Source organism: Macaca nemestrina, chromosome 5, assembly GCF_043159975.1.
Source record: "Macaca nemestrina isolate mMacNem1 chromosome 5, mMacNem.hap1, whole genome shotgun sequence".
NCBI lineage: Eukaryota > Metazoa > Chordata > Mammalia > Primates > Cercopithecidae > Macaca > Macaca nemestrina.
In genome coordinates, this window is record NC_092129.1 from 125,420,717 (window position 1) to 125,448,102 (window position 27,386).

The following is a 27,386-nucleotide window of genomic DNA, read 5'->3' on the forward strand; positions in this document are numbered from 1 at the left end:
TTATTTCCTAGAGAAACACAGAACAAAACTACCAAGGGTATATAACTGAAAGTGTGAACATGTCAAATATGGAAATAAAGTAAAATACTTACTGCCAAAGCCTTGGACAGTTTGGCTCTAAATTCATTCAGGATGATTGCCACAATGTCCTTAAGTGGTACGTAAGCAAAGCCATCTTCCAAATAGACTTTCCTTCCTCGAAACAAATCCAGAGCATCAGCAAAAGGGATCTGAATTAAGAGTGAAACAAGGAAAATAAGTCAGCACCTGTCATTAAGAAATCCTCCTAAGTCTTCATATGTATAAAGTATAAACAAAGAAATTCATTAGTCCTAGCAGAGCCAAAAGAATAACAAAATGATTAATTTATCCTCCTTAAAACTCAACAGCACTAGCAAAGAGTGGCAGTACAAAAATATGTTCGTTTCAGAGTTATGTTTTGAAAAATAGTAACACTAAAAGGCCAAGTTGGAATACTTTCTTTTATTCCTTAACCTCTGAATTTACAAAACATAATCCCCAGGATTTCAAACTCTTAACTCAAGACTTCTACACATGTTGCATTCACCTCACATATCCCACACCGTATTCTGCATCAGAGAGAATCCTAATTTGTAAACAACATATTCAGTGCTGAAAATTACTTGTAAGTAAAGTAATTCCAGTTTCTTCATCTACGTTTCCATTCTCACTCCAGAGAAATATATTGAGAAAGCTAATCTCAATACTAAGAAATGGAAATAATAATAAGCATTCGGTTTTGCTATTAAAATAAGCATTTGCCCCAAGTATTTATTTTTTAAAATCTTAGATTTTTAAACCCCATGAACAATCCTAAAATTCTGAAATGAGCAAAGTATGATATTAGTAAACTGTAAAAATCATTCTTACTCTCCAATAGTTTTTCTTTTTTAAAAAAACGAGGTTAAAAAAGTAGGTGAAAAATGACTCCCAAATTGCCTATTCATTCAAGTTTTAAGGAAGAATTAAATATAAATGCATACAATTTTCTGTATATCCAACGACATCGCACACTATAAACAGATCATGTGTTTTTTAACAACTTTCAATTAATTTACCGATTTCTACAACTACAACACAGTCCCTGCCCTCATGGGCACACATGGAAAGTCAAACAGCCCTACAGGATAGAACTGTGTGATACTGCACCAAATAGGTAGCTTAGATAGGACATATTAGAGGAGCAGGTAAGAGGGTTTACTGCAATAATATAGAGAAGAAACATGAGTTCTAGTCCAAGCTCTGATACTGACTAGACTTATTTGGTGAATTTAATGAATGCCTCTAAATCTCAGCAGCCAGATCTGTAAAACTGAGAGAGGGGAGGAAGAGATAGGCTAACTGACCCTTAGGGATTCTTTAGCCATAATATTCCATGATTCTAGCTTATTAAGGTGGTCACAGAGGAAATAAAAATGCCCAAGTAGAAGCAAAAGATGACGTGAAGGCAGAGTAACTGGAAATGTGTGGTGTAAGAGAAATAAATATTGATCCCCACACTCTAAGCTTAAAAGGCTGACTGAATGATGGCCCAACAGTCGAAACAAAGAAGCTGGAATGGGGCAGGATTTTAAACTACTGGCACTCACTCATAATAATTAGCACATTCTTTTCAAAGGAAATTGTGGGGTTACAGTTATCAAATTGTAAAATGAATTTAAACTCATCCCTCTTCCCCTTCTGGAAGGGTTCATGTGAAGTAGTTACCACACTGAGTGGGGAGGGGAAACTGAGGTGGCCCAGCACTGGATGATGGAATCTGAGTAGGTTAAGGAGGGCATTCCCATAGGAAAAAAGTAGGCTTACAATGCCAGAGCCCAGCGGAAAGCCAGAGACCATGAGGCAAGACACCACGATGTCAGAGGCCAAGAGAAGCGAAAGGGGCTTCCACGCAAGGCAGCAATCTAAACAGAGTGTTGGGCCAAATGGGTGATGAGGGTTTCCTGGCAGGGGACAGCCCAGTGCAGGGTGTAAGGACCCAAACAATGTGAGAAGGGTTTCCTTTAGGAAAACAGCCTGTAGGGGGAAGTCAGAGCCCAAGCAGGGTTGGGAATGCGTCTGTGGAAGGAGACAGCCCAGCAGAGAACACTGGCACACCATTAGTGCAATGAGGACAGTATCTGTGCAAGAGACGCAATAGCTGTGGTGATGAGAGGCTATAAAAATGGATTAATTAAATATGTATATAAAGCTTAATGTGACATATTTAACAAAACCTAGGAAGTATTTTACATGTTTACATACCTTATAAATGGACTCCAACACCACCTTAGATCCACTCGAATTTGGTGATGAGGCAATAATCTCCTGTTCTCGAAGAGTCTTCTCTTCATCACTTATCTAAAAAAAACATTTTAAGCTATTATAAAAATTTGAAGTCCTCATTCAGTTTCAATAAAATGATTTCCTGTATTAATGAATACTGTTTACTTTTATTAAAAATTTTAAAACCTTGATATCTCAAATCATTTCTAACATGATATCTGAATCATTATCATTAGTGAAGGCAAAATACAGAAAAAAAATCTAAATTGAATATTCTTTCAAATTTTAACCTTGCCAGTTTCTGAAGGTATACATCAAAAGAACAGTAGCAGACAAAGAGAAAATATTTTAATGAGAAAAAGGAAAAAATTTATAATAAAACTCAGGTTAATATAGACTAAAAGTGAGCATTATCCTAATTTGAGTTATGTTAACTTATTAATCTATCCTAATTGAGGTTAGAGTGGTTTGACTATTTCTTAATTTTCTAGCCACATAAGACAATTCCAAACTTAAAACACTAGTTTTCCTAGGAAAAACTACAAATTTATTATCTCAGACTGATTATGGCCCTATAAAAAATTGATAGATCTGATAAGTAAAAGCGTTAAACTTCAAGACCAATATATATATATATTTTTGTAAATGAAGATGAAATATCAGTGACAAACTGAAGGAAATATTTACATCATCTGATATGTGAGTTAGCCTCGGTAAGCCCCTAGTTGGCAGTATGTAAGCTTTTGTAACCCAAAAGTAGTAAAACATGAACGCCAATAGTTATGTAAGTAAAAATAATAAATGCTAAATTAAAATAATAATGTGTAATATGTTCCATCTATGAAAATAGTAAAAATTAACAAGATTTAGAATATACAGTGTTAGGACAATCTTTGTGTACCATACTATGATAATATATAGCAAATAGCCTTTAAAAATGCAGATTGTAACTATTTTATTTCCAAATTAATCACAAATAAATAACAGGACAAGCACACAAATAAAAACTTTTCTTCATTACAGTGTTATTTATAATAATAAAGAAAAAAAACTAAATGTCCAACATGTATCTAGTTAAATAAACTGCAGTAGAACTTGCTGTTTCAGTAAAACAGGCTATATTACTCAGGTCAACCTCCTAGAGAAAACAAAACAAAACACTGATAAAATTTTAAAAACATCTTTACAGCACAGAAAGTTAATATACAAAGTCAGGCACACAAAGTGGGATATCTGACGAGAGACCTTCCTGCTCAAATAATGTAGGATTATCAGTGAATCCCAAGCCTTGAACTTGTTTTAAGGCAGTACCTGATTCAAAAGGCCAGGCACCTCGCAAAAGCAAACTCAAATCCTCTCTGGAGGAACCGTCACAGTACACCTCAAAGTATTCCTATGAATAAATTTCCAAATACTAAAACTATACTTCACAAACAAAAACAACAGAAGAATTCACAAAGTTTACAGATAATAACTATTACCATGTGTAAAGAAATAAAAGACAAGCACAATCTGTATGAAGTGGAAACCATAAAAAGTGATTTGTTTTTTTAAAAGCAAAAGGCTGGGCATGGTGGCTCACATCTATAATCCCAGCACTTTTGGAGGCCAAGGCAGGAGGATCACTTGAGTCCAGGAGTTTGAGACCAGCCTGGGCAACATGGTGAGACTCCGTCTCTACAAAAAAAAATAAATAAAAAATTAGCCAGGTATGGTGGTACGCACTTGTAATCTCAGCTACTTGGGAGGCTAAGGTGGGAGGATTGCTTGAGCCCAGGAGTTAGAGGCTGCAGTAAGCCATGATCACATTACTGCACTGCAGTCTGGGTGACATAGCAAACCCTTATCTCAAAAAAAAAAAAAAAAAAGAAGAAGAAGAAGAAGAAGAAAAGGTAAAAGCTTTCTGATGTGCTGTTTTATATCACTGAATGGAACCTGGGTTTTCATTAAAAAGGTTCCAAACACACATTTTGTAGAATCTAAGAAATGACATTCCTGAGCCCATTGAGCCCTTACAGGAACATACAAATATCCTGCCCTAAGACCTAAAATCAAGCAATGTACAAAAAACCTTTGTGATGTGCTATTTTATATCACTAAATGAAATCTGTGTTTTATTAAACAGGTTCCAAACGCACGTCTAGTTGAATATAAGAAATGACATTTCAGAGATGAATAGGCCTATACAAGAAAAAAAGGAAAAAGAAAAAAAAAATTCTAGAAATAGACAAAAAAAATTTAGGCACAGAAATGTAAAACACAATGGAGTCAGGAAGAAACCCCTGAAATTCCTGTAACTGTGAACAATTACTTGAGGATGAACCAGAACCTTATCAGCCTTCATATGGATCTGCAACCCATTTTCAACTTATCTAGTGGGTCTGAGATCTCAGATTCCAGATTTAAATTAAAATTGTCCTGGATCAACAATGACCCCAGGCCAATGACAAAAAAAAAAAGACAAATGAAAACCCTTCTAGAAAGATATAATCCTCCTAAGCTTCAATATAGTCCACAAATAACTTTCCAAACACAATCTCCAGCATACAACAGTAACAAAGCACACCAGGAAATGAGACTCCATGAATAAAAACAACATAGGTAAGGAAAAAAAGGATCAAGATTGAAAAAGAAGAACTAAAACTCTCTATTTGCAGATTATATGATTTAGTATACTTAGAAAATCCAGAAGGATCCACAATAAATTATTAAAACTATTGGCCTAATTGAGTCAGGCTTCTGAATTCAAATATAGAAAAACCGGCCAGGTGCGGTGGCTTACACCTGTAATCCCAGCACTTCAGGAGCCTGAGGTGGATGGATCACAAGGTCAGGAGTTCAAGACCAGCCTGACCAACATGGTGAAACCCCCATCTCTACTAAAGACTAAAAAAAAAAAAAATTAGCTGGGCATGGTGGTGCACACCTGTAATCCCAGCTACTCAGGAGGGTGGGGAAGGAGAATTGCTTGAACCTGGAAGGTGGAGGTTGTGGTGAGCCAAGATCGTGCCACTGCAGTCCAGCCTGGGCAACAGAGTGAGACTCGGTCTCAAAAAATAAAAAAATATAGAAAAACCAATTGTATTTCTATATGCCAGCAACAAAATTCAGTAATCGAATTTTTTAAGCTACCATTTACAACAGAATTAAAACTATCAAGGATCTAGGAATAAATCTAACAAAATATGTACAAGGCCTTCACCAACAAAAAAATAAAATCTTACTGAGAGAAACTGGAGAAAAATTAATTAACACACATACCCTAAACATCAACCAGAAAATTTAATATTGTAAATGTTTTAAATATCTTCAAATTAACCTATAGATTCAATACATTCCCAAACAAAATCATAATAGCTTTTGTGTATGCCTCTGTGTGTGGACATTTATAAGCTGGTTCTAAAATGTGTAAGAACATGCAAAGGGCCAAGAACAGCCAAGACAGAAAAAACAAAAAAGAGTCAATTCAATAGAAAAATGAGCAAAAAACATTAACGGGCACTTTACAAACAAGAAAACTCAAAGAGCCAAAAAAATGTATTAAAAGATGCTCAACCTCCTTAGTCATCAGGGTTTGAAACCATAATGGAAACCTCAATGACATACCACTACATGACAATTAGAATGGTTAAAATATAAAAATGGCCAGGCACGGGAGTTGGCATCTGTAATCCCAGCTACTTGGGAGGCTGAGGCGGTTGGATCGCTTGAGGCCAGGAGTTTGAGACTAGCCTGGGTGACTAAGTGAAATTCCCATCTCTAACAAGGTCTTGTTTGTTCACCCAGGCTGGAATGCAATGGTATGATCATGGCTCACCGAGTAATTGAACTTTCTGAGTAATTGGGACTACAGGCACGAACCACCATGCCCAGCTAATTATTCTTAAATTTTTTTAATATTACTGTATTTTTTCTTATAGAGATGGTAGCTCCCTATGTTGCTCAGGCTGGTCTCGAACTCCTGGGCTCAAGGGATCCTCCCCCATTTCCCTCTCAAAGTGTTAGAATTACAGGTGTGAGCCACCATGCCTGGCCATTTTTTAAATTTTTTATAGAGACAGGGTCTTACTATGTTACCCAGGCTGGTCTCAAATCCCTAAAATCAAGTGATTCTCCCAGCTTGGCCTCCCAATGGGCTAAGATTACAGGCATAAACCATTATACACAACCTAAAAAAAAATGTTTTTTAATTAGCTGAATGTGATGGTGTGTACCTAGTAGTCCCAACTGAGACAGGACTACAGACACACATCATCACACCCAGCTAATTTTAAAAAAAGACTGAGGTGGGAAGATCTCTTGAACCCAGGAGTTTAAGGCTACAGTGAATTATGATCACACCACTACTCTCTAGCCTGGGAAACAGAAGAAGGGTCAGCATCATCCTGATAACAAAACCCGATGGAGATACAAAAAAAAAAAGAAAATATCAGGCCAATATCCTTGATGAACACTGATGCAAAAATCCTCAACAAAATACTTGTAAACCCAACCCAGCAGCACATCAAAAAGCTTATCCACCACGATCAAGTTGGCTTCATCTCCAGGATGCAAGGTTGGTTCAACATACACAAATCAATAAATGTGATTCATCACATAAACAGAACTAAAGATAAAAACCACATGATTATCTCAATAGATGCAGAAAAAGCCTTCAATAAAATTCAATATCCCTTCATGTTAAAAACTCTCAATAAACTGGGTATTGAAGGAACACACCTCAAAATAATAAGAGCCATACATGACAAACCCACAGCCAGTATCATACTGAATGGGCAAAAGCTTGGAAGCTTTCCCCCTGAAAACCACCACAAGACAAGGCTGCCCTTTCTCACCACCCCTATTCAACATAGTCTTGAAAGTTCCTGCTAAGGCAATCAGGCAAGAGAAAGAAATAAAGCATATTCAAATAGGAGGAGAGAAAGTCAAACTATCCTTGTTTGCAGATGACATCATCCGTCATCTAGAAAACCCCACTGTCTCAGCCCAAAAGCTTCTTAAGCTGATAAGCAACTTCAGCAAAGTCTCAGGATACTAAACTAACATGCAAAAATCATTAGCATTCCAGCTGGGTGAGGTGGCTCACACCTGTAATACCAGCACTTTGGGAGGCTGAGGCGGGTGAACCACCTGAGGTCAGGAGTTCATGACTGCCCAACATGGTGAAACCCTGTCTCTACTAAAAATACAAAAATTAGCCGGACATGGTGGCACACACCTGTAATCCCAGCTACTCAGTGGGCTAAGGCAGGAAGATCACTTGAACCTGGGAAGTGGAGGTTGTAAAGTGAGCTGAGATCATGCCACTGCAGTCCAGCCTGGTCAACAGAGCAAGATTCTGTCTCAAAAAATAAACAAATAAATAAATAAATAGCATTCCTACACACCAACAGTAGCCAAGCCAGGAGCCAAATCAAGAAGGCAATCCCATTTACAATTGCCACAAAAAGAATAAAATACCTAGGAACACAGCTAACAAAGGAAGTAAAGGACCTCTTCCTACAAACCACTGTTCAAAGAAATCAGAGATGACACAAACAAATGGAAAAATATTCCACGCTCATGGATAGGAAGAATCAGTATCATGAAAATATCCATACTGTCCGAAGCAATTTATAGATTCAATGCTAATCCCATCAAACTACCACTGACATTCTTCACAGAATTTTTTGAAAAACTATTTTAAAATTTATATGGAACCAAAAAGGAGCCCCAATAACCAAGACAACCCTAAGCAAAAAGAACAAAGCTTATAGCATCACACTACCTGATTTCAAACTATACTACAGGGCTACAGTAACCAAAAGAGCATGGCACTGGTATTAAAACAGGCACACAGACCAATGGAACAGATTAGAGAAACCAGAAGTAAGACCGCATGACTACAACATTTGATCATCAACAAACCTAACAAAAACAAGCAACATGGAAAGATTTCCCTGTTTAATAAATGGCGCTGGGAGAACTGGCTAGCCATACACAGAAAATTGAAACTGGACTACTTCCTTATACCATATACAAAAATCAACTCAAGATGGATTAAATACTTAAATGTAAAACCCAAAACTATGAAAACCCTAGAATTGGCATTACCAATCAGGACATACGCACAGGCAAAGATTTCATGATGAAAACACCAAAAGCAATTGAAACAAAAGCAAAAATTGACACATGGGATCTAATTAAACTAAAGAGCCTCTGCACAGCAAAAGAAACTAGCAACAGAGTAAACAGACAATCTAAAGAATGGGAGAAAATTTTTGCAATCTACACATCTGACAAAGGTCTAATATCCAGTATCTATAAGGAACTCAAATTTACAAGAAAAAAAAAATTAAAAAGTGGGCAAAGGACGTGAACAGACACTTCTCAAAAGAAGACATACATGCAGCCAACAAACATGAAAAAAAAAAAAAACTCAATGTCATTGATCATTAGAGAAATGCAAATCAAAACCACAATGAGGTACCACCTCACATCAGTCAGAATGGCTATTACTAAAAAGTCAAAAAACAACAGATACTGGCAAGGTTGTGGAGAAAAAGGAAGGCTTTTACACTGCTGGTGGAAGAGTAAATTAGTTCAACCATTGTGGAAGACAGTGTGGGGATTCCTCAAAGACCTAGAGGCAGAAATATTACTGCCCCAGCAATCCCATTACTGGGTATACACCCAAAGGAATATAAACCATTTTATTACAAAGATACATGCACACATATGTTCACTGCAGCACTATTCACAACAGCAAAGACATGGAATCAACCCAAATGCCCATCAATGATAGAATGGAGAAAGAAAATGTGGTACATATATACCATGGACTACTATGCAGCCATAAAAAGGAATAAGCTCATGTCCTTTGCAGGGACATGGATGTAGCTGGAGGCCATTATCCTTAACAAACTAACACAGCAAGAGAAAACCAAATACCACATGTTCTCATTTATAAGTGGGAGCTGAATGATAAAAACACATGGACACTTGGTGGGGAACAACACACACTGGGCCTTTTGGAGGGTGGGAGGTGAGAGGAGGGAACGCGGGAGGTGAGAGGAGGGAGCACATCAGATGCTAGGCTTAATACTTCACTCACCATTTATTATATGAAAGTTGAAATACAGCAGAGGATGAAGTTTAGGTGTGCCAATCTAGCAGATTATTCAAAAGTTGATGATGATTGAAATCCATGTGTACTATCTACTAGTTACTATGCTAACTATTTTACTTATACTATCTCACTTAATCCTACTAATAACCCTACAAGGTGGATATTATCTTAGTTTTACAGCTAATTAATACGAGTAGAAACCAAACTGGATTTCCAACCAAAGTCTATCCAATGCTAAGATCCACTAGGCCATGTGGTCTCCAAACAAATAAACAGACACTACTTTGCAGGAAAGCTGAACAAACATATAACATTAAAAGCAATGGAAGACAAAGTCATCAACTGGAAACTTTCACCTCAATTCCTCTTTGGTGATGGACAAGATAAAGATATAGAAACTAAAAATGTAATACAACTAGATGCCATGAGAAGTTTTATAGGTAAAAATTTTAAAGGGTCAGAGCACAAATTATAGATAATCAACACTCATTCTAGAGTATTTAAATTGAGGTTTAGCAATAGCAAATATTTCCCTAAGAGCTAAAGCCAGATTATTTTGCTGTAGTATTTGCTTTGTTTACATATATCTCTGTTGACAGTAACTTCTCTACTTAATTGACTATTTACCTCTCACTTTGCATTCCATGAGGGAAACCCTCTGAAACTCAAATAGGCAACGAGATACACACTGCAGAGAATATCTGAGAGGAAGCAGCTATTTTAAGTTTTAGAGCCAAGCTATAATTCTCAAACAGCAATTAACAAAGGAAGACACTGATCAGGGAGATAGGGTGAAAGGAGAAGAAATCTTCATGTCTTCACGATGGTCTTTCATTGCTTTTTAAGTAAGCATCCAATTTAAACATAAAAATATATTTCAAATTTTCCCAATAAACATTTATCTGAAATTAAATAAAATTTTAATATACATCTCTGTGTTCCCCACCATTAATAAGAATAATTATAACTGATTACATATATTGTTTGTTGCCCAAATAAATCTTCCCTAGATCTGGCAAAACTGAAGTTGAAGCCAAATGTGTTAACCTGTCATGATCCTTTTATAATCACTTTTTATACAGCAATAAACTAGTATCTTTGAACATACAGATGTTTGTCCTAATATTGTTTTAGGTTCTAACTAAACAAATCCCACATCAATACCTAAGTACCACTAATACTTCACCTAGCATAATACAGCATCTCACCTTTCCCTAAATTCAAGTATTGTATTACTGATGCCACAGTTATTTCTAACTTGGTAAGCAATTAACTGCTTACCAAGTAAATGTCAGGGAAGCACACATCAGTTCAACTGCCACACAACAGAGTACTTTAGCTACAAGAGACTTTACTTCTCCAAATAGTCTTCTGCCTTAGAAATATATAAGATATAATTTTGAAAAAAAAAAAAAATTCAAGAACTTAAATAAAAATTAGAGTTTAATGCAATATCTCTTCTCATTGAAATCTACCCCCACCCAAAGAGAATAAAAGCTATCTAATCTTGCTCAGATTAGAAGTTGTAGATAAAATTCTGGGCCGGGTGCAGTGGCTCATGCCTGAAATCCCAGCACTTTGGGAGGCAGACGTGGGCAGATCACCTGAGGTCAGGAGTTTGAGCCCAGCCTGGCCAGCATGGTGAAACCCCATCTCTACTAAAAATACAAAAATTAGCCAGGTTTGGTAGCCCACGCCTGTAATCCCAGCTACTCAGGAGGCTGAGACAAGAGAATAGCTTGAACCTGGGAGGGAGGCAGAGGTTGCAGTGAGCTGAGATCGCACCACTGCACTCCAGCCGGGGTGGCAGAGTGAGACTCTGTCTCAAAAAAAAAAAAAAAAAGTTATAGATAAAATTCTAAGAATTCAATGTGTTTCTAAACTTTTTGCCCAAAGTAAGCAAATACACTCTAAATCATGCACATTCTATCTAAATTTCATGTCACTTCCTGTTTCATGGGCTATAAATAAATATTCTGGTTTTCTTTGGTGAATTAAAAAATGTATCCATTTGTCAAACACATTCTAAATCTTCATTTATCTATTTAGTTGTAACCAAAATGGAAATGGAAAATATAAGACAATTCTCACTGAAAAATGTAGGATGACTGTCTGAAACTTTACTATCAAATAATTAGTATAAACTGCTATTGACTTCATTATTTCAAATTCCTAAAATAATCTTGAATATTCTCTTTAGTCTTGCATTCTCCTTAAAAACTATTGGACAAAATATGAGGATATTTCATTTATTTGGGTTCTCCTAAATGAGATTACGGGCTGCATACCTAAAAAATTACTCATTCTCTGAAAGAGCAAGACAAGATTAAATGGCTTCCTGCTTCTACTAACAAAGAATACAAGTAAAAACAGATACAGTGGAACAATTATAAAAGCAGAGTAAACTAGTAGAGAGAATAGTTTTCAAAATCATAGAAATCTGTCTTTGAATCTTAAGCAGGTTAGTTAACCTCTTTACACCTCAGTTTCTTCAGGGATAAAATGAAGAAAATCATACCTGTCTCATGTAGCTTTTATTGGGATTAAATAAAGTATGTAAAGTGTATACAATAGGCCTAACATACAGCGCACCCTTAATACATGGTAAACACTTGTTATTACTATCTGTAATTTACATTTTGATTAGTTTCTATATTTCAGGCTTTTTCCTCAAGTAATAAAGTGAAATGTTTACTGCAACTAACGCAGTTTCTATAAACTTGTCATTTCATTAAACTAACACAGGTCTTGGTCTATAGGGGTATTCAAATAACTGAAAAAAGCCAGCTAGGTTATCACTGCAACATCTTATAATCAAGGTGTAGTATGCTTCACAAAGTAAACATCCTCCTAAAAAGAGATGTATAAACAAATGGCTCTACATGAAACACACATTTTTTGAGTGACTTGCATTACTATTTTAGAGATGCTCAACCTTCACTCTGATTAATGTTCAATCAACAGAGACTCTGAACATTCTAGCTTTGAAGTTCTGCTCTTGCCACCAGTACTCATAAGTCCTCACATCTCAATCCCTATTATTCATATCCACCCACTCAAGAGTCAGTACCTGAATGTTTCCAATGGTAGTACATAATATAATGGTATAATTTTTTATCAAGTAAAAATTACACTGGGTTTTAACTGTTTTGGTAAAGTTATATTTCCATATTCCAAAATTATGTTGTTTCGTATGCTGCCTTGCTAATAGAATTAAGGATTTTGGCTGTATGTCTTTTTCTTTTTTATATTCTTCATCAAACCAGAAACTGAGAGAGGCAATTTCACTCTGTCAAAATCCTGAAAGCAGATTAAGGAGCAGCTCTGGAGAGGCAAATACTCTACACAGTAAATAGAAGGGTAGTGGATGTCTGTGTAGACTGTATTACTATTCACCCTGTACTGAGTCCCTCACTGAGGGAGAATCACACACCCCCTACCTGCTGAACTAAGGCGTAGCCAAGTGACTTGCTTTGGCCAGTGAAATGTGAGAAGTAACATGTTTCATTCCTAAGCAAAAGCTTTATGAGCATATAGTTTGCCCAGTTCTCTCCTTTTGCTGCAGCAACTGGTGAAGTTCCAGTATACAGAGCCTACTCGATCTGCCTGAGTCCAGGGTCAAAATGACACACAGCAGGGTTGTAGTTGGCCCATGAAGACATAGAATATGAACAAGGAACAAACCTTTCCGTAAGTTACTGAGGTTTGGGGTTCTTTACCAATGCATAACCTAAACTGACTGGAATAGTGATCTCCATCTTTGCATCACACATTGTCATCAATAAAGTTTTTTCAGCACATACTTCCAAAACATGTATATTTATAAATTATATGCATGTATTACTACACATTCTGCACTTAAAACATGCCATACCCACCCCCAAAATGAAGAATGGATGAGACTAAAAATACATGTTGAATTATTTATTTCCTTCCCACATTCCCAAATGATCATCTTGGGGATGCTATTTTGGAACCACTAGTCTAGTACACTGGCCTCTAAAGTAAAGATATAAATAAGGCTTCCCAGAGATTTAAGCTTCTATAAGCTTCCAATCAACAATACTCAATTATGTTTATAAATAGCTTGGATAGGAGTTTTCTATTTGAATCTACACAGCTCTCTTAGACCGTGGTCATTAAGTAAGTACGTATATTATTTGCCAGTGAAGCTTTTTAAAATTACAGAATCCTGGTGCCACCCAGACCTACAGACTGAAGCCCTGAGGGGTATGTTTTTTTTTTTTTTAAGGTCCATTAGTAGTTCAACATACATCACTGGTCTAAATAGCATATCCCAGGAAAAGAATCTGCTTTTCTAAAATAAATGTATGATATACATACAATAAAACAATTAGGAATCATTTCTTTTATAAGGAAGTTAAAACTTTGTGAATAGATCAAATGCTGAAAGTAAATATCATAATTTTGAATACCATTATTATCATTTCAAATAAATATAGGTTCCATATTGTTAGCAAATATTGTGACTATAAAGTGCAGTTTGTTTCCCAAATGCACTGTGACCTAATCATCAATCTGGAGTACAAGGAGATTAAAGATGGCTGCAAAGTCTTTGAAACATCCTCCATTGAGAGTTAAGATTTATTTGCCCTCCCCTTGAATCTGGCCTGGCCTGTGACTACTTTGACAGGAACAAGTGATGCCCTGCCAGGCCCAGCCCTATTTTTTTAGAGGACTGGCAGATTCTGCCTCGTTCTCTTGGAGTCCTAGATCACGAAGTAAGAAGTCCAACCACCTCCTTGGAGGGATCACATGGAAAGGCTTCCAGCAGAGTCCAGCTTTCTAGAAGTCCTCACATATGCACAAGCATGTGAGTGAAGCCGTCTTAGACATCCTAGACCAGACTAGTTGTCAACTAAGAAACCCCATATATAATACTATGTGGAACAGAACAATTGCCCTGTAAGCCCAGTCTGAATCCCTAACCCTCAAAAGTGTGAGATATAATAAGATGGGTATTGTTTCAAGTTTTAGAATTAAGTTGGATTTTAAGTTTTAATGTTAGGTTTTGGAATTGTTGTTTTAGGTTTGGAGGTATTTCTGACACAGTGATAAATAACCCAAACATTTATCAACCTAAAATAAAAGTTAGTTTTAAACTTTTTTTTCTATCTGTAATCCAATTCTTACAACGTGCTTTCTTCATTTAAATGTATAAAGGAGAGCCATATAATAGGAAAAAATTTTAATTGGAAAATCTTTAGCAAAGAGACAAAAATAGAAAATAAAAAAGGAAATAATTACCACTGTGTGGCTGAAATTAATTAACTAAAATTGATGGGATGGGATGGTACTTCACTCACAAATTTTTTTGTCATTTATAATCATCCAAAACATTAAAAGTTAGAAAATGAATGGTAATTTAATATCCTGACATTCTAATTAGTATGTTGATGTCTCAGTAATACTGCCAAGCTAATCAATATAAAAATCAATTGTCTGGTTACTTTATTACTGTTTCTTTTTTAACAGCATGGGCACATTTGGAATACAGTAAAATTAACACTAAAAAGGAAAGATTATTTACTTATACTAAAGCATATTTCTTCTCTTCTACAAGAAAACAAATATTTTGGGAAAAAAAAACAGGTAACTTAAGACCTCTACCTCCTTGCTATCTCATGAGAACACCATGCTAGCATAAATTAACATAACCTTATTCCCTCCTTTTTCCTCCACCCTAGCCAGCTCCTCCCCACTTACAGATTATTGCTCTCCACCTTTCAATGCCTCAAGTTCGTCATATCCTTCTGGTATCTCATTATGGTGACCAACCATCCCAGTTTGTCCAGGAATGAGAGGTTTCTCAGGATGTGGGACTTTCAGTACTAAACCTGGAACAGGCACAGTCCAAATCCAAATGTTGTCAACATCATAACATCCACCTTCCTGCCACTGTCCAAATGGACTGCTACACCCATATGGATGATGCAGTCAACACTAGTTTCACACAGTCGCTGGCATCCTCTGACCCACTCACACTCCACTTCTGCAGTCCACTCCCAGGATCACAGCACAATTCACAAGCAACGCATCACCCCTACCCTCACACATTTTCCCCAACCACACCTCCGTGTCCTTCCTGCTCGCTTACTCCATTATCCCCCACTACACAGGCTCTTTGTGTCCATCAGAGTTCCTTTTTATCCCAGGCCCTTTTAAACTCTTTCTAGTTTTAATTTTCTTCTTCTAAAATACTTTGCCCTCCAATTATACCAACCTATCTGCACTTCCTATAGCGCACCTTGTCTTTCTTTCACTTCTATGACTTCACACATATTTCCCATATCTGAAATGTCTTTCCATACCCAGTGTTTCTACCGGAAAATTTCTATGCAGCTAATATATTACCTCTGCTAGGTTTCACCAGATTTCCTCAGGCATAGTTACTCCCACCTCCATGCTTGTACATACCTGTCTGCTGGAAGATATAGTTATTATATTATTTATGTACAATGCTATAAGCATTTATATCTTCCTCACTAACATATGAACCTAAGCACAGGTAAATGTGTCATAACGATTATATTCCCAGTTCTTTTTTTTTTTTTTTTTTTTTTTTGAGATATGGTCTCACTGTGTTGCTCAGGCTAGAACAGCTCGCTACAGCCTTGATCTCCCAAGCTCAAGCAATTCTCCTGCCTCGGTCTCCCAAGCAGCCTGGGATTACAGGCGTGCTAACGCGCCACCATGCCCAGGTGATTTTTAATTTTCTGTAGAGACTGGGTCTATGTTACCCAGGCTGGTCTCAAACCCCTTAGCTCAAACAATCCTCCTGCCTCGGCCTCCCAAAGTGCTGGGATCACATGCGTGAGCTACTGCATGCAGCCTATATTCCCAGTTCTTACCACAACACCTGATGAAATGTTTACTGACTGAAATATACAACTATGGAAAGTGACAATATTCAATATAACTGAAGAAATACAGAAAAGCTTAGAATAAGAGAAAAATAAATATTCTGTGTGATGAAACCCCAAAAGACTAAAAATTATTAATGAAAGGATGTAATAAATTCATCAAAAGATAAAAAAACAGATCAATTCATGAAAAGGCACAAAAATTCATACACACAAAATAATGTTCAATTCTGCTAATAATTAAAGAACAGTTAAGAAGTTGCTACACCAACAAGCAGTAATAAGGCAGTCCTAGAATTGGCACTGTGACAGAGATGGAGGGAAAACATGCAATTAAGAAAGACAGAAAGGAAACACCAAGAAGTTACGACAGAATCATGCCTGAGTGAATGTAACAGCAGTGCCTTTAATAAAAATCATCTTTCCTGACAGTTTCTCCAGATGAGCACAAGGGTAGTTAAACAAATTTTAAAAAATAATACTTCTCTATTAATTTGATATAATAATTTAAGAAGCTATTTTAACTTAAATTTTTAAAAAATCTTTATAAATATTTAGACCATCACCTCTCCAGCCCAGTAATCTGTCTTGACCTGAGGCTCAGAACATGTTAAGGGTAGAGGGGAACAATTTGCAACATCACCAACAGCACAGCAGCAGATGGGCTTCCACGCTATTAGCAGTTTCTGATTTCTTAAGTTATTCAGATCTACATCTCACTGAAAACAACAAAAATGATGGACAAAACACTTAAAAGTATTAGCTTAACAGCATTTTTAAAATGCTGTTAAACTAATATTTAGTTTAAAAGGGAACATGCTGGTCAAATTTTGAGGCAAACCCAGGAGAACTAAAGCCATTTTTGCTCTGAGGACATTAGTAAATACCATCTCCTCATACTTCAGATCTTCAGTCTCAAGGGGCAAGGTAGCAAAAGACAAGGATTTAGGCTGGCCAAGTGGAAGGATCTTGCAAGAGGCCCTCCCTATATTAAAGTGGAGCCCCAAACGATAACATCCTCAGAGAAAGAGTGAACTAGAATTGACCCACCATCCCATCTCTCTCCTAACCACATAAGATCGAAGGGCAAGCTGACTTGTCACTGAGCAAAGCAGGAAAAGAAAAAGGTAGAAAAACGAAGTTTTTGAGAAGCTATGGCCACCCAAAGTATACATGGTGTGGATGGGTCAGAAAGACACACTCCTAAATATGATTTAAAAAGTGTCCTTGACCTGACATAATACCCCTGAAGTAATAGTCCCAGAAACCTGGCAAAAGCAAACACAGTACCTCTCAGAGGAGAGCACATTCACCCTGAAAATGTCCTGAAAAAAGGCTGTGGAAGGGCAATAACCAGTTAAAGATAACCAGCCACACAAGGAAATAAGGCAACAAGGGTGCGAGACAATCACAAACAATAGCAGGAACAGACCACACAGATTTTAACTCTTAGAATTATCAGACAGATTAAAAAGCTGCCTACAACAAATTTGAAAAAGAAAAGCAAATATTAAAATATCTGCAAGGAATAGGAATCCATAAAAAGTAACATAGCAGATGTGGAAAAAATAAATAAATAAAAGAAATTATAACAGCCAAAATTCAAAATTCAATGGGAGCAGAACAGACAAAACAGAATAGAGAAATAACAAACTGGGAAATAGTTCAGAAGAAATAATCTGTAACTCAGCAGAGAAAGAACAAAAAGAAGGAAAACATAACCTGAGGATGAAAAGTAAATGACTAAGAAGACCTAAAATACAGCTGACTAACATCCCCGACAGAGAGGAGAAAGAACAGGTAGAGGGAAGTTTAAAAGCAATAATGGATGCGAATTTTCCGGAATTAATACAAGACACCAATCTACAAATTCAAGAAGCCTGGTGAAACTCAAGCAGGATAAATAAAGAGAATCTACTCCTAGACAACAGAGTATTTAAATCCAACAGAAGTAAATTAAATAGAATATCTTAGAAGGAGACTAAGAGCAGGGTGGCTATCTTACCTTCAAAGGAGCTACAGTTAGACTAACAGCTGATTTCCCCACAGCAAGAGGAGAAGCCAGAAGACAGCAGAGTGATATATCTTAATGTGACAAAAGAAAGTACATGTCAACCTAGAATTCTACATCCAGCAAAAATGTCTTCCAATAATGGAGACAATCTCTTATTTTTTCTTCGGATGAAAAGGTATAGCATATAGTAATAAAACATAAAAAAACACATTTCACTTGAAACTAATGCAACATGAAGACAGACATGTATGGAAAGATGAACATTTAATGTTTTCTTGTATGTCTCCTTTACACTTATAAACAAATGACTTTTTTTTATTACTAATTGCTTCCATATGTAATTGTGTCATGGTTCTTCAGTAGATGAGGAGACCCATTTATATGTTTTCTTGGGTCTCCCCTCTATATACTCTACTTTGTCCAGTTTGGGAAATAATAACTGTTGAGACAGTCAATAGTTCACAACTGAACTCCTAAGTTCACTTTTACCCAAATGTAGTTGAAATTTTATTTCAATAATTTAACATTAAATATAAGATTAACAAACTTTCTGATCTTGTATTACTAAACCTTACAAACAGTAAATATTTAATGATAAGCAAAAGTTTAATGAGCAGTAAGCATGCTTTCACAACTGAAATTTGTGCCCACCACCGCCCCAGTTTCCCTATGAGCTAAGTTAAACTGATCAAGTCTTTGAAATTTGCAACTGTTTCTTTAATTCCAAACTATTTATTTCAAGCACCCAGTTAATTGGCAGAATGCCTATTTTTTCACACAGCTTTCTCTTACTGAGCTTCAAATTTTCTTTTTTATGACATCTCCCTTATGTTATCTTCTGCAATAACCTTTCGGTGCACAATTAAAGGCCTCTCAAACTCAATCTTCTTTGAGGCTCCAACTGGCAAATGTTTTCTAAAAAAAAAAAAGAAGTAATTTCCCTTACCCATTTTTACAACGTAGCCCAGTAGAAAACTGTTCGACTTAACTTGGTTCTACATTTCTAAACTATGCAGCATCTTGGACATTTTCAAGATCATTAAAAGAGAGGCAGCTAGACTCTGATTCATGAAAGATATAATGATAACTGAAGTCTTCCAAGTCAAGCAGCTAACAGTAGCATAGTACAAAAAAATATATGGTTTTCTTTAGCTGGAGAGGAAAGGGAGAAACTTGCTTCAAGTCAAATGAACCACTGATGCAACCATGTTTATTCAAGCAAATAGAAAATGAATTAAGAGTAAGGAAAAATAAATTCCAAAAAATTAATTGATTTGTAGCAATTTTCTCTTATAGACCATAGGAAATGAAATCTTTGGCAATTAAGTTTTAATAAGTCAGGTGCTACTAAATGTATATTTCTATCATATATTTCAAATTCATATGGATGGTAGAATACCAGCTATTTTTTTACCTGGGGTGAAGGGAAGGGAGGTGTTTATTCTAAAAGATGCTCAAGTATATATATTTGTAACTGAAAATATTAGAAGTCAGCTCTATGGCTTTGACAAAGGTGTCCTATTTGTTGACCCAATTCAATATTTTTAGTTCCTCAGAAAATTATTCAGACATTTAAAGTTGCAGTTAGCACATGATATTCCATCCACTCAAGTATCTCTGCCACCTCCTTTCTGCCTTATCTTTTAAGATGCTGTTCGCAGCTGTCAGCTCAACGATACCTTCCTACATTAATCCAGTCCATGGCAATGCCCACTTTTTTAACCCCCTATAACCCTTGTAGACCATATTAAATATTCTGACATCAGATTATTTTACCTTGTTCTGTTTCCTGAAAACAGTCTTTTCCTGCTCTCTTCAACTATAAACATGTTAATTCAAATCTTCCATAACATACAACATAATGCTGGATACACATAAAGCATTTATTAAATATTAGCTATAAAACAATATAAAGGACAACAGTCGTTCCAGAATTTCTACATAGGATGTGCTTAGGAGTAGAATTTTGCTAGGGGACTTATCTTAAAAGATACATTTGCATAGAAAGCACACTTTTTATCAATTGTGCGTTAATTTGGAGTATCTTGGTGGGGAAGGGATGGAGAGATTAAAGCCCCTTTCAAGCCACTTCTTGACATTGACAGGGACTTAAAAAAGTGTTTCCCAACCATCTCATCCATGTGCCCTGCATCAAGAAGGAGAAAGAGGCTACTCAGACATTTATCTTACTTCAAGGTCCATCAAGCTTCCTCCCCTTGGTTATACCCTATCCTAAGTCACAGTTCTAATCCTACTTACAGTGCCACAGTGTCCAAGTGCTTCATCTGCACTTAAAACATGGAGTCAAATATAGGAAGAGGCCACGAGGCACTCAGAAAGGGTAGTACCCTCAGAAGGGACATCCAGTTTATAAGTGCTGTAACACTAGAGTGTGACAGGAAGCAGCACTATGTATACAGCTGAAGGGTCATTCTTTTGCGCCCCATCAATCCATAGACTTCCTTCTATTCCTCTACATTAGAAATACAAGATAAGATCTTCTATCCGCCTTGAGAAACCTATAACATTAACATGAACCTCTCAGTGTCAGCCATCATTCTTGTAATGTTCTAAATATTTATTTTATTCACATTGTAATAAAATACCCTCTCCTTCCAAAGCCTGTTCTCCTACCCTACCTAAAGGTAGCCATTTTCATTCTATGCCCCCCAAAACTGCAAAAAAAAAAAAAGAGAAAACACTGAATTCATTCATTTTAGATCCATTCTATTGTTCTCTGTAAAGATCCTGACATTGATCACTTACTCAAAATATATCACTTGTTCTTATCTATACTTTCCTTGCCACTGCTAGTGTTGAATTATCAAAAAAGGGCAAAATTATTATTTCTATTTTGTAGAGAGAAATAAGAGCAGCCTTGGGAAACTTAAAAGAGAATTTTGATGCTCTATCTTGTTCACTTTGTTTCTTGCCTCCAGTAAAATCATTACAATCCAAAAGTAATACAGCTTAAGGTATCCAGAAAGCTGTGCAGCAAACTCAAACAGCTGTGTATAGGTTTGCATTCAACCATGATACTCCCATTCCTTAAGCAAAGTGTCATAATAGCAGCAAATCTGTCTGCCAACACAAAAGGGTATTATTAGGCCTCAACTGTCCTGCTTCCCTGGACTTACAAAATTGTATTTTTTATTTGATCTATTTTCAGTTTTTCAGTAAGAAATAATTTCCATAGATTTCCATATGAATTAAAATCTCCCCCTTACCTTCCATAATCCAAACTCCATATATCAAGAGCCAATATAAAGCATTAAATGCTGAAAATAAAAGGAGAAAAATCTGCAACCATTTAGAAATGGCACACAAAAATTAAGAAGCCTGTATAATGTAGTGTCTATAGTAACTTATGATTGTTTTTATTCATTTATTTATACCTCTTTCTACTTAAGAAAGTGTTTTTAAATCCCCCATAGCACTTACACAGTACTCTGAACATATTGGTATTCACCATCTGAGCTAAATTGAATTCCACAAACAGAAAGGACTGTCCACAATCTATGCTATGAAGTACACTCATCAAACTTGGTCTGCTTTAAATTTTGGCAAACTTTAAGGGGCTAAGAGCACCACATAAAAAAATCAACCTTATTATCTCATACCTTATACCTTATTACATTACTTTCCAGTGTCCTAAACATAATAAGTTGTCTTTGGAAGAATTTAAAGGATTCTCAGACTCCTGGCAAATCTCTTCTCCAAAATGAAAAAGCCACAAACCTCTCAGCTAACTTTTAAGCAGATTCACCAATCAAATTTCTGAAAGGTGAACAGCATTTCTCAATAATTTTCCCATTTCTGTCCCTTCTAAGTAATCTGAGCTCCTCAGAGTTGTCTTCTCCACCCAACTAATTATTACAATTTCATTTTTCATATCATTTAATTGTTAATAGTATCTTTCATTACATTTTATATAGTCTTTCCAAATCATGGTACAGTTGTTTTGAGGTCTTTAGGATACACTGTTATTTTCAGCTCAAACTCAAGAAGCCAGAAGCTCTAGCTAAGCTACCACTTCTAATTATCCATCACTACATAACAAACTATCCCAAAACTTTACAGTTTAAAATAACAGCCATTGTATTACCGCTCTCAATTCTGAGGTCAGGTATTCAGAAAGGGTGCTGCTGGCAATGAATCTACTCCATGTGGCACCAAATGAAGTTACCAGAGGTATGGAGCTGGTGAACGGAAAAATCTGGAGGTTCTTAGATGGCTCTACTCTCGTGTATGGCACCTTGACGGGGATGCCTAAAAGGCTGGGCTCAGGTGGGAATGTCAACCTGCCTCTCCAGCATGGCAATTATTAGTTACCGCCAGGTTTCAGAACAGATTTCTCCATCAAGTCCACTTAGAATTCTTAATGGCATCCCAGAGCTTCTGAAGACTGTACCAGAGACAGAAAGTGGAAGCCCCCAGTTTCTTAAAGCCTATACCCAGAAACTGGTCCTCTGTCACTGCTGCCATCCATACTCTATTTGTCAAAACCCACTCACGTCAAGAGGTGGGCAGGGGAAGAGTAAGGAGTCAGTACTTAATGGGTAATGAGTTTCAGCTGAAGAAGATGAAAAAGTTCTGGAGATGAATGGGGATGGTTGCACAACAATGTGAATACACTTAACGACAAATACACTTAAAAATTTTAAGTTGTACACTTAAAAATAGTTTAAAAAGTAAATATGACATATATTTAACCATAATTTTTTAAACCCACTAAGATTCAAGGAGTGGTGACATAGATCCCATTTCTCAATGAGAAAATATCAAATAATTTGAGGCCATTTTTAATCCACTATACTAGCTAAGGTGATCTCCCGGGTGGCAAAACATTTATTTGCTGTAAGCATATATACTCCCTCCTAAATATCTTTATTATTTATATAATACTTATAGTAAAAATAATTAATTTTCACTATACTGCCAATACAGAATATGAAATATTGGCATACTCATTCTTAAAGACAATAAGTTATTTTCGTTCTTAACACTTCAAAAATAATATGCATTTTTAGCTACATTGACTTCAATTACATTGAATAACTGCTAAACCCACATGAAAGCTTCAAGATGAAATAAAACTAAAAGATCTACTTGCAAATTCCAGACCATCTAGTTTGCAGCCGGGCTAGGTGTTAAACAAAAACATCCCTCCTGTTCTGACACCCAGCATACACCAGCAACTTTCTTGAAGGATTTTGAACTTTAGAGATACACCACACACTGAATCTGGGAAATCTCACCAACCTGCACATTTTTCTATTTTTTACTATTCTCCAGCATCTGCCAAATCAAGATTATTTTCCCACTCAAAGTCTGCCTAATAAGTTTTAATACAAGATCAATCAGATGTCCATAAGTACACAATTAGCCAAAAGTGATTTGAATCTTGAGTTTGTGGACCCGGTTTGCTAAATGCACACTATTGCTTGATCCATCCGTTTTATGAAGCTGTTAGCACAAACTAAGAACGAACGACTGAGAATTTAAACTTTACAATAAACATTCAAAAGGCCAAACAGTTTCTAGGGTGCTTCATTTATTTACTCCTTCGTTCAACCAACATATATTAAGTACCTCCTATAGGCTAGACATTGTATTAGGTAATAAACACCACATTCAGGGTCCTTTGCTCTCAGAAGACTTAGAGCCCACTGCAAGACAGGCGGGTGATAACCCTCAAGTACAAGTGCTCTGACAGAGAAAAGCTGGGTGCAGTGGCTCATGCCTGTAATCCCAGCACTTTGGGAGGCCAAGGCGGGCAGATCACGAGGTCAGGAGTTCCAGACCAGCTTCACCAATATGGTGAAATCCCGTCTCTACTAAAAAAACAAAAATTAGCCAGGAGTTGGGGGGGGGCACCTGTAATCCCAGCTACTTGGGAGGCTGAGGCAGGAGAATCGCTTGAACCCAGAAGGCAGAGGTTTCAGTGAGCTGAGATCATACCACTGCACTCCAGCCTGGGCAACAGGAGTGAAACTCTGTCTCAAAAACAAAACAAAACAAAAAACAAAAAAACAAAAAAAAAGGCCACAGAGGATGGGTTTCTAAGCCAAACTTAAGGAAATGTCCCAGAAAGAAAACTGTTTAAGCTGATACACGACGGATAAGTCAGAATTAGATGAAATGTAGGGAAGAGTATCCAAGGTCAAGGGAAAAAACGTTTTCACAACTAAAGGAAGTTCACATGCCTGGTCCGTAGAGTTTACAGATTAGTGGTAAGAGATAAGGCTAGGGAGGTAACAGGGATCACAGCTTAAGGTAACTTGTTACAAATTTTGAACATTCACATTATATTAATAGGAAATTGCTAAAGAGTTGGGGAGGGGCTGTAGTATAGACAACAGTAATTATATCTGCACTCTTGCTTCAGGGTGAAGAATGGATAGGATGGGCCGGCGCGGTGGCTCACTCCTGTAATCCCAGCACTTTGGGAGGCCAATGTGAGCGGATCATGAGGTCAGGAGTTCGAGACCAGCCTGGCCATCATGGTGAAATCCTGTTTCTACTAAAAATACAAAAATTAGCTGGGTGTGGTGGTGCACACCTGTAGTCCCAGCTACTCGGGAGGCTGAGGCAGGAGAATCACTTGAACCCGGGAGGCGGAGTTTGCAGTAAGCCAAGATCACACCACTGCACTCCAGTCTGGGCAACAGAGCAAGACTCCGTCTCAAAAAAAAAAAAGAATGGATTGGATAAGTAATCATGGTAGCCCAAGCTAGAATAGTGATGATGAAACTGAAAGGAGATGGACAGATTCTAGAGACATTTAGGCACAGAAGTGACAACTAGACTATTAATCTTAGCCAGGATAAAAATCAACAGCACTCTATTATCCCTTATACTATCACAAATCTAATCCTCTAAAAGCTAAAAAATAACTAAATTTAAAGGAACCTCCCCTTTTACCCTTTGAATTCAAATGTAAAAAGTGCTCATGATCAGGCTCTTCCAGTAGCTGTCCAGTCTAGCAATTATTTACACATATCCCTAACCTCCTCAGACTGCACGAAAAGAAGATTTGGACACAAATCTGTGCTTACTCATTTTAATAAGACTCTAGTACTTCAAGTTCTATTAGCTTTATACTACTGAAGTTCTTATAACTCATTACTCTACATACATTTGTAGCACACTTAAACAACTCAAGTGGGTATTGGGGGATGGAATCCAGTGTTCTCCCTATACATCATTACTTGCAAATCTCATACAAAAGCTGGAATGGTAACAAAGAATAATAAATTGTTAATATTTGTTGTGTATTTACTATATGCTAGGCACTGTTATAAGTACTTTATAAAATGTACTAACTTATTAAAGCCTCCCAACCTTATGAGGTAATACTATTATATTCTCTATTTTGTAGATGAGAAAACCAAGTCAGAGAAGAAAAACGACTACTAAATAGCAGCACCAAGATTCAACCAGTTACTATAGCACTAGAGCCTGTGCTCTTCACCCACAAGCTATATGACCTCTCTGGTATATCCCCACTTAGACAGCATGCTCTCATCCTACTACCCTTAATCTTGGTGCAGATCAAAGGAGGATTCGTATGTCTATACCTCAGATGCCCTGTCCTAACACCCTAGGTCTCATGCAAAACCTCAAACATTTTCTGTTACTGGGCCATTTGTTTCTAACTTGGATTAGAAGTAATGCAGTTTTGGCCAGGCACAGTGGCTCACACCAGCAATCCTAACATTTTGGGAGGCCGAGGCAGGCAGATCACTTAAGCCTAGGACTTTGAGACTAGCCCAGGCAACATGGCAAAACTCATCTCTACAGAAAAAAAAAAAACAGTACAAAAATTAGCCAGGCATGGTGACACATGCCTGTAGTCCCAGCTACTCAAGAGGCTGAGATGGAAGGATCACCTGAGCCTGGAGAGGTGGAGGCTGCAGTAAGCCATGATCGCACCACTGCACTCCAGCCTGGGCAATAGAATGAGACGCCGCCTCAAAAAAAAAAAAAAGTAATGCAGTTTCTGCCTTGGTTTCCCTAGTCTTAGCCCTAAATCAGCCACAAACACACTTGACAAGTCTATAAATAGTTTTCTGTCTTCACTCTAAGAAAAACACAAGGTCGTCCAGGGAGAATACAAAGGCTGGGTGCCTGGATCCAAATTCTTGTTCAGTTATTGAACTAAGATGTTCCCCCTGCTTCCTGGCATTAACACTGACCCATACCTGTTGTCTGTTTCCTGCCACCTCTCTTACATGTGTAAGAGGAAGATTTGGTCACCTATAAAGGGAGCCTGGCATAACTGTCTGTTAAATATTCTTTATTTTTATTTTTATTTTTTTAAGAGAGAGTGTCACTGTCACCCAGGTTGGAGTGCAGTGGCACGATCTCAGCTCACTGCAACCTCTGCCTCTCGAGTTCAAGTGATTCTCTTGCCTCAGCCTCCCGAGTAGCTGGGATTGCAGGCGCCCGCCACCACACCCAGCTAATTTTTGTATTTTTAGTAGAGACGGGACTTCGCCATGTTGTTAAGGCTGGTCTCAAACTCCTGACCTCAAGTGAACTGCCCACCTTGGCCTCCCGATGTGCTGGGATTACAGGCAGCAGCCACCACGCCCGGCCTGGTATGTTCTGACCATTTCTATGCATGGTGTGAATGCACATGGACAAGATTGCCTCTGCTCCTTGTATTGTCTGACTCACAGCAAGAAGAAAAAACAGCCAGGAAAATAGTCAAAGACCCAAAGGACTAACAAAGGTATGACTAGAGAATCTAATGAGCTCAATAAGAAAGCCAAACAAAGTTCAACTCTTAAACTTTAGGATTACTGAAATTCATAATGACAATGAATATACCAAGACTTTGGTGCACAGCATTTGTGAATCATCTTGCCCGACATTACAAAAAAAGTATATAGTTAACTACTGGTATTTGTTATTCCTTAAGTTTATGTCTTAATTTGACAAGTTGATTTTAAATAATGAAAGCCATCTTTGAAAGGTCCATTTAGAATTGTGTAGATAATCAGCATCTGCCTCTAATCAAATGGATATGATTAGCAAATTAAACCCTTTAATTAGCATTTTGCATAATTTAGGCAAATTACGCTTCTTA

General features: G+C 37.0%; 1 protein-coding gene across 1 annotated transcript in view; it reads right to left on the reverse strand.

Annotated features, from left to right (window-relative positions):
* Window positions 1-27,386, reverse strand: part of LOC105479525 (DNA primase subunit 2) — a 310,349-nt gene that overhangs the window by 251,811 nt on the left and 31,152 nt on the right. The window contains exons 6-7 of the mRNA XM_011737514.2: window positions 2,266-2,361; window positions 93-230 (exon numbers count right to left, since the gene is read on the reverse strand). Coding sequence (XP_011735816.1) covers window positions 93-230; window positions 2,266-2,361 — 234 coding nt within the window. The remainder of the gene's footprint in view (window positions 1-92; window positions 231-2,265; window positions 2,362-27,386) is intronic.